Source organism: Panthera pardus, unplaced genomic scaffold, assembly GCF_024362965.1.
Source record: "Panthera pardus isolate Hobbes unplaced genomic scaffold, ASM2436296v1 HiC_scaffold_6, whole genome shotgun sequence".
Lineage (NCBI taxonomy): Eukaryota > Metazoa > Chordata > Mammalia > Carnivora > Felidae > Panthera > Panthera pardus.
The window spans coordinates 36,087,050-36,101,154 of NW_026526991.1; the positions used below are offsets into that span (position 1 = coordinate 36,087,050).

The following is a 14,105-nucleotide window of genomic DNA, read 5'->3' on the forward strand; positions in this document are numbered from 1 at the left end:
AAGAGAGATTAGGTGATATAACTAAAACAACACAGACAATAGGTTGGGATAGGGATCAAAGGTTGGTCCGACTGCTTATTCTTCACTGGATAAGCTCAGAACATTTACTTATCTTGAACAATCCTCTACAGTGTAAAATAAGACGTCAACATTACTTTGAAACACATGAAATTATGATTTTTATAAATCACAATAGTAGAACTCCAGCCATTTCTTATGCTTCAAACTAACACCACTTTCATGAGAATGTGGCCTCCGAGACTGCTTGTCACATAGTGGGTGGCCAAATGATGGCTCCACTTCTCTTCTGGAATGATTTCCAGTCAGTAGAAATTCCAGGTGACACTAATTCACACACATGCAAAGCATTACATAATGCTATCTAGTTGGAAAGAATCAGACTGAGTTCTACAGTGTAGCCAATGGGGGGCTAACAGTGGTTTGTAGAACATAATCTTCATACGAATATTGTTATTATGAGAAATCCATTATGTAATCCATATATGGGATTCACCATCTATATTTTTCCATTAAGTTACATCAAAGATCACGACATACCACATTTTAGCTATGGCAAACTCTACAGCCAAGCAAATACATTTGTCTATAGGTTCTATACAGAGTTCTAACTCAGTGTTACCATCACTACCTCCTAACAGTATGAGTCAATCAGCTAAGAACCAATACCTTAAACTCTACCTCAGTCTGCATGGAGAAAACCAGCTTCTAAAGGGTGAGGAAGGAAGATGTTACTTACTGTTAGAGCCAGCAGTTTCCCATAGGTCAGATGAGCAGGGATGTGGTCAGTCTTGGATCTCAATGATTCCATATACCAATGCTCTGCTTCAGGGAGTTTGCTTAATCGCATGTATGCTTCACCTGGGAAGAAAGTCATAAAGATCAACCTGAGGACACAGCTTTCCAACAATGCAATAGTAGCACATCATCGTATTTATACTCTATGAAACTTCAGATGCTGTGGCAAGTACATTCACCCATTATCTCATTGGATTCCCCCAAAGTCACCATAATTTCCATTTCACATATATGAAAACTTGTATATGGAGAAATTAAGTGAAACGGTTAAATTCAAAACTTTAGTAACTAATAAAGCTTTGATTTTTTAACCTAATAACCTCGAACCCATAAGCATACACCCTTTGTCTTTTTCTTTTTCTTAAAGATAAGTTTGTTCTTTCTTATGTACAGTCAATTGTTCTGTTTTATTCACATTCATTTATTCCTTTAGAAATTCAAGCATTTATAGAATAACTACTAAGTAGAGAGAATTATGAGGACTTGGACAAAGAAGTTTAAGGTCCTTCCAAGATTTACAACATTGTTGAGAAAATAAGATCAGTAGAAGGAGTCAAAAACATTTTGGATTAAGTAGTGGTGCTAGATTTTTTTCACAAATTATTTGCATTTTATATTTTAATAAATAAATAAAATTTATGAGTATCACTTGCAAAATTCCGTGAATATATGATAATTATTTAGCACACCCAGTACCATGTACAGAACTAGTATGAAGAGTTTCAGCCATCAGTTATTACTTTCAAGTTAAGCAAATTTTACCTGCCAAAGAGCATTTCACTAACAGCCAAGCAAGAGAATGAAAACAAAAAACAAAAACCCCCAAAACTGGAAGTAAAACCAAACATATATCAGTTCCTTACTTATTACCATCCCCCTCCTTTATTTGCTTACAGTATGGAAGAATTTTTACCTGATGGGAATATTATATTTTAAGCTGATCTGTATATTTAAGTATTATAGTTTTAATCAGCACTGCAAATATAGAAGCTATTCAATTTCTAAGACCAGGTAATAGACTGGTAACTGGAATTATTTTTCAGGCAGACCATTGGAGCTTAACTAATCAGAACTACGATAGCTTTTTCTATTTCAAGGCATAATCAGAGGCTTTTCCTTCCACACTGGCTATACCTCTTTGCTTCAAAGGAAGAACTAGCTTCCTTTTACTTTAATCATATTCCCTTTATATTAGCCCAGTGCTGTCAATACAAATATGTTTGAAGAATTGAATTAAGTCTCCTCACCTTTTGAGTTCCCTTTGCTCAGCTGGTTAGTAAAAAAATACTAGTGACAAATACGTAATATGAACAAAAATGTATACACCACTCACACACGTCTATGTGTTTCTGGTTCTCAGAATAGTTCTTAAACTATACTGTCATAAAAATGATAGTGGAAAATTTTTTCTTTTAATCTAAAACTTAAAATGTGTTTGCATTTAAGAAGAATTTAGTTAGATTAAATAGAATGCTCAGGGGGAATGCAAGAAATACTGAAGCAAAGACCAAAGACTGAAATTAAATAAACAAAATGCTCACCGTTATTAGCAGGAGGATTAGGCATAATTTTTTTAATTTCACATTTCTGTAATATTGTATTGTTATAATATCTCTATAAACATGAAACATTGTCAGACAGATTTATTTTTCTTTTTGTCATGTTGAGCTAACAAATGTTTCCCAGGAAAGCAAACAGTAAGTTTTTCTAGGGCAAGTGAACCATTTCTTCATACTAAAATGATACTAGATATGATTTATGTAACAGAAAGAATGTGACGATATCTAAATATTGATAAGTTTAAAGCAATTAATGACAAATTATATCCAAATATCTATATCTAAAGTGGATTCCAAAGACAGTAGAAAACATACACTAACTTCAGAGTTGGAAGAAAAAGATGGGCAAGAATTACAGATTCTGTTTGGAAACAACCTGAACTTCTTTGGGTCTTCAAGGCCTCATAGGTCAGCTTTCAGAAACTGAACCATCATTGCCTTTAATATAACTTCTACTTTTCATTTATATAAAAAAAAATTAACTACTGGGGCATCTGGGTGGCTCAGTCAGTTAAACGTCCAACTCTTGGTATAGTCTCAGGTCATGGTCTTGCAGTATCGTGAGTTTGAGCCCTGCGTCAGGCTCCAGGCTGACAGTGCAAGCCTGCTCGGGATTCTGTCTCTCTCCCTCTCTCTCTGCCCCTCCCCAACTCGTGCTGTCTCTCTCAAAATAAATAAAATTAAAAAAATAAAAAAGTAACTAAAATAAAAAAATTCAGCTAATTTGTAGAATAGTAAACAGTGGGTTTTATGTTCAAAATAAAAAGAATGTGAGAGAACCCCAATTCCATAGCAATTTTGAGATGGAGCTCTGTATTGCATTTAAGTTGTCTGCAAATCATTGCACAAAGTGTTCTATTTTTTCAAGTCATAAATCTGTTACTAAAAGTTATTTTGCAATGAAATATTAACTTGCTAAATAATTAGTGGCTGGCCCATTTTCTTCAATAATAACTCACAAGTAATTTAATAATCTGAAAACCTTGTGAGATGGAGAAATATAAAAGGGCTACAAGAAATATAATGTAATAATGCATCTTGGCAAGTATGTGAAAAATGTAAATGACCAGCCTACTTAGGTACTACTCATTACCACTCAGAAAAACTTCATGCAACCTTTCACTGTATCTCAATAATAACACTGGCAACCATTTGTATTGAATATTTATTATGAATTAGAGTAGCAAGCCATAGAGGGCACATGTTTGACTTATGTACACTTACTCCTCTTATTCCATATCGTTGGGCATGTAGAATGTTTTCTCCCTTAGCCCCCACGATGAGCCTTCACACATTACCCTCCTTCAACTGCTACCAACTAACTGTTCAGGTTAGGTTTGCAAGATGAAACAGAAGATTTTCCATCTCTGTATTAGTTGCTTTATATATGCATCTCATTTTTTTATTAAGGAAAGCTTTACCTAGATTTCACAGATGAGAACACTGAGAAGCAGAGCAGTAAATAAAACACACAAAACCATAAATGAGGAAAGTGGTAAGGCTGCATTTCAAACCCAGGACAACTTGACCTCAAAGCACACCGCTTTGACCTACTGGTAGTGAATAATCACAAACTTTTCAACTCTCCAGCTCAGGTGAAAATTATACTCTTTCTCACTCCTGGAAAATTGTTTTCTAGCTTTCTGATACATTGGCCATCAAGATTATTTCACTTTGCCTGGGGCTTATCTACCGAATTAAGGGAATAAGGAAGAACAATAATAATCTATAGTTGACCTTTAAAAATGCTTCTGCTGCATATGTTATTCAGCTGTTAAGAGGGGAATATGTATCATACAAGATGCACTTCAGTACTATGGTTAATCTTAACACAAAAACAGCCTATAAAAATGGTAATAAAATCAAGATGTAAAACCTAAAATGCAAGAAAATGATAATGGATGAATTTAAATGTGTTTAAAAAGTGACTCAGTAAAGATGTAGGCAACAAACAATATACAGGCAAGTACTGGATATACCCCTGGCACTGACAACGTAGGAACTTCACATTTCTCATGCCTAATTCATACTAGGAATTAGCATACTCATTTTATGGATGAGGAGGAAGGCTCAGGAATGGAAAGTGACTTGCACAAGTACAGTTAATAATCCTATTCTAAAGTTCGAATGGCTGTAAAGCTCATGCTTTTCTCTACTGCATCGAAATGCCTACCATATAAAGTTTATTATTTATCAAATACTTCCTAATGTCTTAAATATATTATCTTTATACTTGTACATTATGCCTACATTGTAATTAACATCAGTCTCATTGTACAAATGAAGAGACTGTGGCTCACTGAGATTAAGCATCTTGTTCAGTGTTTAAAACCGAGCAAATCCCAGATTCAGGATTCAGATTAGAGTTCTCTCTGGCTCTTTCACCATACCATTCTGTCCAAATACTATAAAAAAATAATTAGAGAGAGGATAAAATAACCGCAAAAAAAAGTGCCATCAGTGGATTCAGTTTTGGGGGAGAATGAGATATACGTAATCCTTTAAGCTTCATTAAAATATTAAAATCATAAAAATTCCATGAAGGAAATGGCTACAAGACAAGAAAATTTTACATTCAATGAGGAAGGAAATGAAAATACTTGTTCAGGAATAGGGTGGAGAGGGGAGGGTTAAGTTAAGCCATCTTCTCTGGTACTGTAATTCTTCTTAACTTACAATAATAGAAAAAAATGTTTATAGCACCCAGGAGGAAAGAAGCAATGATGACTATGTTTCCTTCTCATCTTGCAAAAAAAAAAAAAAAAAATGAATAAATAAAATAGAGCCACTTTCATAAGAATGAGAAGATTTGCTGTGATGATGTAGTGGTCAGGTTCATCACCCAGATTTATTTCCGATTCACTCACAGACAAAAGGGATTTGGATGTCTCCAGGCTGGCTTCAAGCAGATATAAACCAGTTTCAGATGTAGAACAAATAGTGTCACTCTTCCTCCCTAAAAAGCCCTGGGTCTAAATAACGCAGGCAAAGGCTAACTCCTTAAAGGAAAGAATGCCGGATTATTGATGATGTAATAGCCCAGATCTCACTGATTCTCATGTTTCAAGTTACTGGACAGCTCTGGCTTGCAGATAAAGAATAGAGTACGTAATGGGACATACTACCCATACTTGCTAGAGTTACCTTTTGTTTCTCCTGCCCTTGCTCGACAGTATATAGCTATGTGAAGATTCATAGCTTCCTTATGTTTTCTTTCCATTTTACTGAGATATAATTAACATATAACCCTGTGTAAGTTTAAGGTGTACAGCATAATGACTTGATTACATATACTGTGAAATGATGCCACAACAAGTTCAGTTAACATTCATCATCTGACATAGATACATAAATTTTATAAAGAAAAACAATGTTTTATTTTTTTCCCTGTGATAAGAACTTTTAGGATCTGCTTGCTTAGCAACTTTCAAATATGCCATACAGATGCATTAACTGTAGTCATCACGTTGTACATCATATTCCCAAAATTTATGTATCTCATACTGAAAGTCCGCACCTTTTGACTGCCTTCATCCAATTCTCCCATCTCTGAATTCCCTATTTTAAAAGCTAAAACAAAACAAAACAAAAAACCAACAACTTTGTGACCAGCTTTACCAAAAGTGATCACCCCTTACCCAACTTTTATAATAATTGAATAATTATCAAATGTTTCCTTTTTTTATTCTCGAATACTTTCATACCAATTTAAGTTAAGCAACAGGATAATATGATGACGGTAAACATAAAGGTTAATGAGATATTCTTCATTTTTACCTTCATGGCACTTATAGTCAAGTGACAAATATATTTATGAGTATTTTCCGAAGTTTGATATTTAGATGCACATGACACAAAACTTTTTAATACTTATCCTTTATTTAATCTGTGTTTAAAAATGTAATTTCATATGGGCTCCTGGGTGGCTCAGTAGGTTAAGCATCTGACTCTTGATTTCACCTCAGGTCATGATCTCACAGTTTGTGGGTTCAAGCCCCACACTGGTCTCTGTGTTGACAGCACGGAGTCTGTGTGGGATTCTCTGTTTCCCTCTCTCTCTTTACCCCTGCCCTGCTCGCCCTGTTTCTCTCTCTCAAAATAGATAAACATTAAAACAAAGTGTCATTTCATAGATACCATGGTTTAGAAGGTAGAAAAATACCAAATAAATAATAATACAGACAGTGGCTGTGAGCAAAATCACAACAGAGGAATACAAATGAAGTGTGGAGCACACAGAATTATGCAAACCCAGCTATCATTTGAGGAAAAGTTTTAGAGTTGTTTGTAAAACAAAAACTGCTCCACCATCACACGGGGGAGAAAATCTAGTTTTGTAAAAGGCTCACAGCTTTAAAGAATGGGAACACTCCTATCGGCCGTACGGTCTTTCTAGCAGGCTTCCTGCTGCCAATCCAGTGAAATCATGTCATTGACAATACTCCGAATTTTGGAATACTTTGCCTGAAGACCAGGCATTTAATTCCACACTAATTTCCAAGCTTTCCAAGTTTGAGGACTTGGCTGGTCACCGAGGTGATCATTCCATTTTAGGAAATTATTATTCTCCATGTAAGACATTAGATTTTTTGGGGTGTTTTTGATACTTAATGTTAGGTGTTGGTCACTTTTCTTTCAAGGGGCATTTTACCAATTTTCACATTTATTATGATGATTTCCTTTTTATGTTCTTTAATTATTGCCTTGAGGAATAATTTTGCCACATAATTTTAAAATAAAATAAATGCATTTTAATTAATTAACTGATTAATTTGGTTGTTTCATTTACCTGTTGAACTTACTTACATTTATGATGTAGCACTGAATTATGACGAGTTATATATATACCAAAACAGTAGCTAGATAGCTGTGTTTCTAATTATTACTTTGCCATTATATAGTTGCATGGTTGTGGACAAGTAAGTTTTTTGACAGGGCCTTAGATTTATCACCTACAAAATGAGGGGCTAAAAATAAATAATTCCATAATTTCCAAAATGATACAGATAATCATTTGTGGATTCACCAATGTCTAGTATTTTATACACAGTCATTTCATAAACCTGTGACAATATCCTAGTTATATAGGAACTACCATATTCATGGATTTTCTAGATGATCTATTTAAGACTAACTACATCAAGATCAAATCTGATTATTCCTTTTTAAAATGTTTAACATTTATATATTATCTAATGATAAACAGTATTCTGCTTATTATAAAGTCTTAAAGATCATAATTTTATTAGATCAAGTAAATTTCATCACTCATGGATAGTGGTAAAATTTTGCTGTTTTTCCATAATTTATTTTAAATAATGAAAACAGGGGCACCTGAGTGGCTCAGATCATGATCTCATGACTCAAAACCTCATGGGTTCGAGCCCTTCATCGGTCTCTATGCTGACAGCTCAGAGCCTGGAGCCTGCTTCAGATTCTGTGTCTCCCTCTCTCTCTGTCCCTCCCCTGCTTGTGCTCTGACTCTGTCTCTGTCTCAAAAATAAATAAACATTAAAAAAAAAGTTAAAAATAAATATATACTGAAAATAAATCAGTTATATAATAAGTAAATTTTCTTGTTACTTTTAAGTATTTGAGTTCCTTCTAGTGTTTTACTATATTAAGCAAAAATACTATTTTTTCTAAAACTAAATTTTCTCATTTAAGATCAATATTCAGCTTTCTGTTTATTCAAATTTCTTTCCCAACTTTTTATGCAGGCACTGCACCTACTTCAGCAATTATCATCTTGTTTTGTAATTATCTTATTTATTTTCATATATCTGTTAATTAGACTACATACATAGCAGTGGAATTCCTGAACTGAAAGGCATTAGCAAATTTAATGTTGAGGATACGGAGAACCAAATTAGCCTACCAAAATACTGTACCAATTTCACTTCCACAAGTACTATATAAGGAGAGTAACTTTTCTAAGCCCTCATCACACCCAGATTCGAATACATGTTTTAAATGTACATTTGAAAAAAAATGCTATTATTTCAATTTTCCTACTTTAATTCTTAATGAAAATTCATATATTCCTACAAAATTTTTTCACAAATTTTTAACCGTGAATATTTTTTAGTTGCAGGTCATTGCTTGATGGTTTTAAGCCATTTTTCAATTAAGATATTTATCTTTCCTTTATAATATGCAAAAGATGGTCAAACTGTTTTTTCTTGTCAGACTACTTTAACTTTTATATATGCAAATTAAGTTGACTTTTCCTTTGTAGCTTTGTCACTGTCTTTTTTTTTTTTTTAATTTTTTTTTTAACGTTTATTTATTTTTGAGACAGAGAGAGACAGAGCATGAACGGGGGAGGGGCAGAGAGAGAGGGAGACACAGAATCGGAAGCAGGCTCCAGGTTCTGAGCCATCAGCCCAGAGCCCGACGCGGGGCTCGAACTCACGGACCGTGAGATCGTGACCTGAGCTGAAGTCGGCCGCTTAACTGACTGAGCCACCCAGGCGCCCCTGTCACTGTCTTTTATGCATACAAAAATTACTTATCATAGGGACATACATTCTCTTCTAATTATATAGTTTCATCATTAAAATGAGCTACTTATTCCATATGAAATACATCTACTAGATGATGTGAGACACATGTCTAATTTTATTTTTTCCAAACATCATTTAATCAATTTTTCCTGATTTACCTTTTATAAGAACTCCCTTTCCTCACCAATATTTAATTTCACATTTATTATCTGCATAAAGACATTACAAATTCTGATGTATGTATAGGCTCTTTCCATTCAGTCCTACTGATCTGTTTTTCAGTTCTTATACCAAAACAACACTGCTCTAACTACTGTAGGCCTTTCTAATATTTAATATTTGAGTACGGCATGTCTCACCCATTATTTTTCTCTAAACCTTCTTGGCTCTATTTTCCAGATAAATTTGAAAGTCATTTTGTCAATTTTTTTTATAAGATTCTTTCTGCATGTTTATTGCTATTGAAATATAATTTATGATTCAATTTAACAGGGAAATTTTTAGAAAACTGAGTTCCCCTATTCAAGATTAGTACTCAGTTCTCCATGTACTCAAGCCCCTTTCCTCTTTTTTATGTACTTATCTCACCAATACAATACTCCTGATCTCAAAATGGACTGTGAGATGTGTGGAGCCAGGCACAAAACCCTGTATTTTTCTGTCCTCTAACCCAAGTTCAGAAGCCTCTAGCTCCGAAGAGTCTTGATACATATCTGATAACTATTTGATCACAGTACGTATCAACATAGATTTAGATGTTCTATTTTTACCACGTATGTCACTGAAATTTTCAAGTAATTTATTTTTCTAGAATCTACGTTCTGACACAACCATATGATATCAGGAGCCTATTACATCAAGAGTTTAATTTAACTTGCTGTGATTGTAATTCTCTCTTTTTACTTCACTCTGTTGGCATTAACATAGAAACCTTAGGGGGTCTGGCTTTTTACATTTATTTATATCCTAAACTTGCTGTATCTGTAGGCTGTGAATCTCTTATATTTCCATCCTAATCTTTTCCTCAGCCCAATCTGATCCTTGTAAAATAACACAGTCTAGTTGACCTAGATACATTAGTTCTGATTGGAAATGCTCAGTAGCTACTATACAGAGCAGGAAAAGATAAAGAAAAAAAAGTAAAATGATTACAGAAATTAGAAGCTATTTTGTATCTCGCAACAGACTTTTTAACAATTCTTGCTGTTAAAAAGTTTCCTTGGTGTGGAGGGTTTAGAAGTAAAATGAAATACAAGTCTTAAATTAAGGAGGGTTATGAAAATGTTCAATATGTTAATGTTTCACCAAGTCCTATAGCATCAAACTTAAGAAGAAACCCGTAAGCCTGAAAGGGCAGTTTTAAAACAAAAGGAAGAAATGCAGGGGAAAAAAACCTGAATATGTATCTCATTAAGTAAAAAACTAATCATCAAGAAAGAGTTTAAACCTCAGAGCAAATTCAAAAGGCTCCTAATTTCTAGTGTAAGGTTATATACAGGAAACATCTGATGTGCCATCAAAATTTAACTTGGAAAAAAGCCAGGAACCTGTGTCAATATTTCTCTACATGCAACTAGTATCCTGGAGTTGTTCAGGCTAATCAATTCCTTTTATGTTTTCAAGGAAATAAATCACTAAAAATAATTAATCAGTAAATATTGGAGCCAGCCCTTTTAAATGCTCAGAATTTTCCAAAAAAACAGAAATTGAGACTGTGTATATGTTCACGTGTATGTGGGACGAGGTGATGATTCTCTCCCCCAACGTATACTGTCCTCAAGAGAATTACAATGAAGTAAGTAAAATGGCTTAATATAACTGAAATAATTAGGGAACACTAGAAATATGCAAAGAAGTACTAAATTGGGTTTTAAAAATCAAACTTGACACCAGAGAAAAGAAAAAAGAATAAATGTTATACTAACCTGTAAAGAATTAATGAAAATAATAGTATTCGAAGAAATAAGACTTGAATATTGCAGGAAGATGTCAGAAAGTATAATGAAAGAATTTTCAGTTTTATACATATATTCTTGGGGATATATTTAATATGTATTCCTGGATCATGTAATATGTTTCTATAACATGTAATGAATAATTTAATTTATACTATAATTCTTATATGACTATTACTTGCTAAGACAGACCAGGTATTAAAAAATTAATCCTGTTTTTAATGAATACTTGAAAATAAGATTCTTCAACAGTTCAAACATTCCATGCCCATAATTAACATTTTGGCAAAAATGACTTGCATTCTGGAAGAAAACTTTGCATGTTCTTTTTTAATCCCTTATTCAGTTTGAGTATTACAATAGCTTCTATCAGTGTAAATAAAATTAAAACCAAAAAACAGCTCATTTTGGAAGTTAAATGAGATTTTTATGTAGAAAACTCTTTCCCTACTTATTAGGAAAAACAGATACAAATACATACACAGCAAAGTATATACAATTAGTAATGTATTCTTTTATTTGTTTTTTTAATTTTATTTATTTTGGAGAGAGAGTAACAGAGCGTGTGTTGGCAGGGGGTGGGGTGAAGGGCAGAGGGAGGGGGAGAGAGAGAGACAGAGAGAGAGAGAATCCCTAGCAGACCCCAACGCTGACCCTGGCTCGATCCCATGACCCTGGGATCAGGACCTGAATGAGACAAAACCAAGAGTCAGATGCTCAACCAACTGAGCCACTTGGGCACCCTGTTAAATTTCTTTCTTAAGTAATCTCTACACCCAATGTGGGGCTCAAATTCATGACCCTGACATGCGGTCATGCACTCTTATGACTGAGCCAGTCAAGCACCCCAAGTAATGTGTTTAATTTTTACCTTTATCTATATTACTGAACTATTCTAAATGTATGCAATGTATAGTTTCCTTGACATTGATTTTTGAAGTTTTATCCATTAGAACAATATTTTCTTCTTACTCATGATTATATTCATTTCATCTCAATGTTACCAAAATTGACATCTGTTAAGAAGGCAAATTTTGAAATCTTGTTAATTTCGCAGTATCACATAACATTACCTCAATTTTTTCAAGAATAATCCAATCCATATTTACTACTGAGTAAAAGATTCACTTCCTGAATATTACCCAATAAAAGGGTAAAACATGATTTTTTTCAAGCAGAAAGAGTGAAAGTCTGGAAATCAGCGAACAAGGATATAATTAGGTATTAATTTGAGTATATTCATTTCCTTATAACTCAATTCAAAAATAAACTTTTTGTACTTCAATCTTTTCCTTTACCACTAAACTGGCAAAAGTATGAATTAATGTAACAGGTGGGCTCATGTGGTTTTAATAGCAATGAAATATAATCAACTGTCTCATATCGTATTTCCAGGAAAGCAAGTGACATCTAGACCAAGCATGATTCTTAGCAACCCTACTATTGGCATGAAAGTATTCAAACTCCCCATAGGGACCATATATCTTCTGGTCCGGGGTTTAATTGAAACTTTAAACAAAATATATTACCTATTTAATGCAGCTGAACTAGATGCTGGCCTCTGTAGTGTATAGACTAACGCCTGGCAAATGAATGTCTGTAACTATAGTACATAAAGTGGAATTTGTACCAAGAGTGAATGGTAAAAAAGAAGAAAATTAAAGCACTGCAGTTTTGTAATGTAAAATGAACCTGGAGGAAAAAAAATTATAGATTTTCTACATCAATTTATATATTTACTCTTTTTGATATACAGCCAAAATTTCTTGATTTCCCTATCTTGTTGGCTCCATATCTTACAAAGTGAACTTTGAAAATCTCTCAAATTTACATTTCACTTTTCCGGATTGGTAGACTATACACCTAACATGGTCTCCTGGTCTTGTCCATTTTGAAAAAAAATCAAAATACAATAAATAATTTATCTTAAAAATTAGAACTCAATAATCTTTTTGGAGGTACACAGATCAGTGGTTAATCCAATTATATGGTCATACCCATATTTGTAGGGCTGACTCACTAATTTTCAAGAGTGCAGGGGAAGCAATCATTGGAAAATCACCAGAACTCAAAACAGAGGAAGCAGATGGTATAAAAAGCTTAACACTACCAGAGTGTTAATGCTTCCACACTTGAAGGATGTGAAGTTCAAATCTCACACAGTTGAAAACCATCCCTTTCACAGTCGGCATGCTAAATGCCTTGAGCAATCCACTTAAGAACAGCCAGTCATAGAAGAAAACATTAAGCATGTGAACGATCATGTCAAAAATGTATTCTGAATATCTTGATTCTAAATGTATTCTAAAAGAAGGTGAGGTGTACACACACAGACACGCTAGAAAAATCCAGCAAAAATAAATGATTCAGCCAAAAAGACCCCAGCCATACAGAAGGCTAAAAGAAAAACAGACTACTTAGAGCCATTTTACTAACTGATTTCAGCATATAATGTACATTACTTCAAGAAGAGTTAGGATAAATTTACAAGAAAGAATTTTTGCATTTTGTTTTCAGGAGGTGTAATTGACATCTTGTGTGTCAGTTTTTACCTAAGTAAGAGTAAGGAATCTAAAGACCGCTGGTAGCCATTTATGACACTTGACTCTTTTATTCTACAAGCTTCTTTTTTTTTTAAGTTTATTTATTTATTTTGAGAGAGAGAGAGTGAGAGAGAGCATGAGCAGAGGAAGGGCAGAGAGAAAGGAAGAGAGAGAGAGAATCCCAGACAGGCTCTGCACTGTCAGCACAGAGCCCGATGTGGGGCTGGAACCCACAAACTGTGATATCGTGACCTGAGCTGAAACCAAGAATGAGTGAGACACTTAACTGAGCCACCCAGGCAGCCCCACAAGTCTTTCTTAAAAATACAATTCCGAAATTAGGACAAGTTTTTTACTCCAAAAATTACTCTAATAAATTCATTGTGTTTCCTATTCATTGTTTCTTTCTACATTCTCTCTGACTAGCTCAATGAATTTGAGGAAATCTCTCATAATTAAAGAGCTGAGGTTTTAAAAACAAAACTGAAACTTAAATGAAAAGATTCTTGGGGCGCCTGGGTGCCTTAGTCAGTTGAGCATCCAACTTCAGCTCAGGTCCTGATCTCACCATCCACAGGTTCAAGCCCCATGTCAGGCCCTGTGCTGACAGCTCAGAGCCTGGAGCCTGCTTCAGATTCTGTGTCTCCCTCTCTCTCTGCCCCTCCCCACTCGCATTCTGACTCTTTCTCTCTCTCTCAAAGATAAATGTTAAAAAAATATAAGTAA

At 34.2% G+C, this 14,105-nt stretch overlaps 1 protein-coding gene across 1 annotated transcript in view; it reads right to left on the bottom strand.

Moving 5' to 3' along the window:
• The window catches only part of TMTC2 (transmembrane O-mannosyltransferase targeting cadherins 2), a 400,812-nt gene that overhangs the window by 127,161 nt on the left and 259,546 nt on the right, over positions 1-14,105 (bottom strand). The window contains exon 8 of the mRNA XM_019455252.2: positions 758-879. Within this exon, the coding sequence (XP_019310797.2) occupies positions 758-879 (122 nt within the window). The remainder of the gene's footprint in view (positions 1-757; positions 880-14,105) is intronic.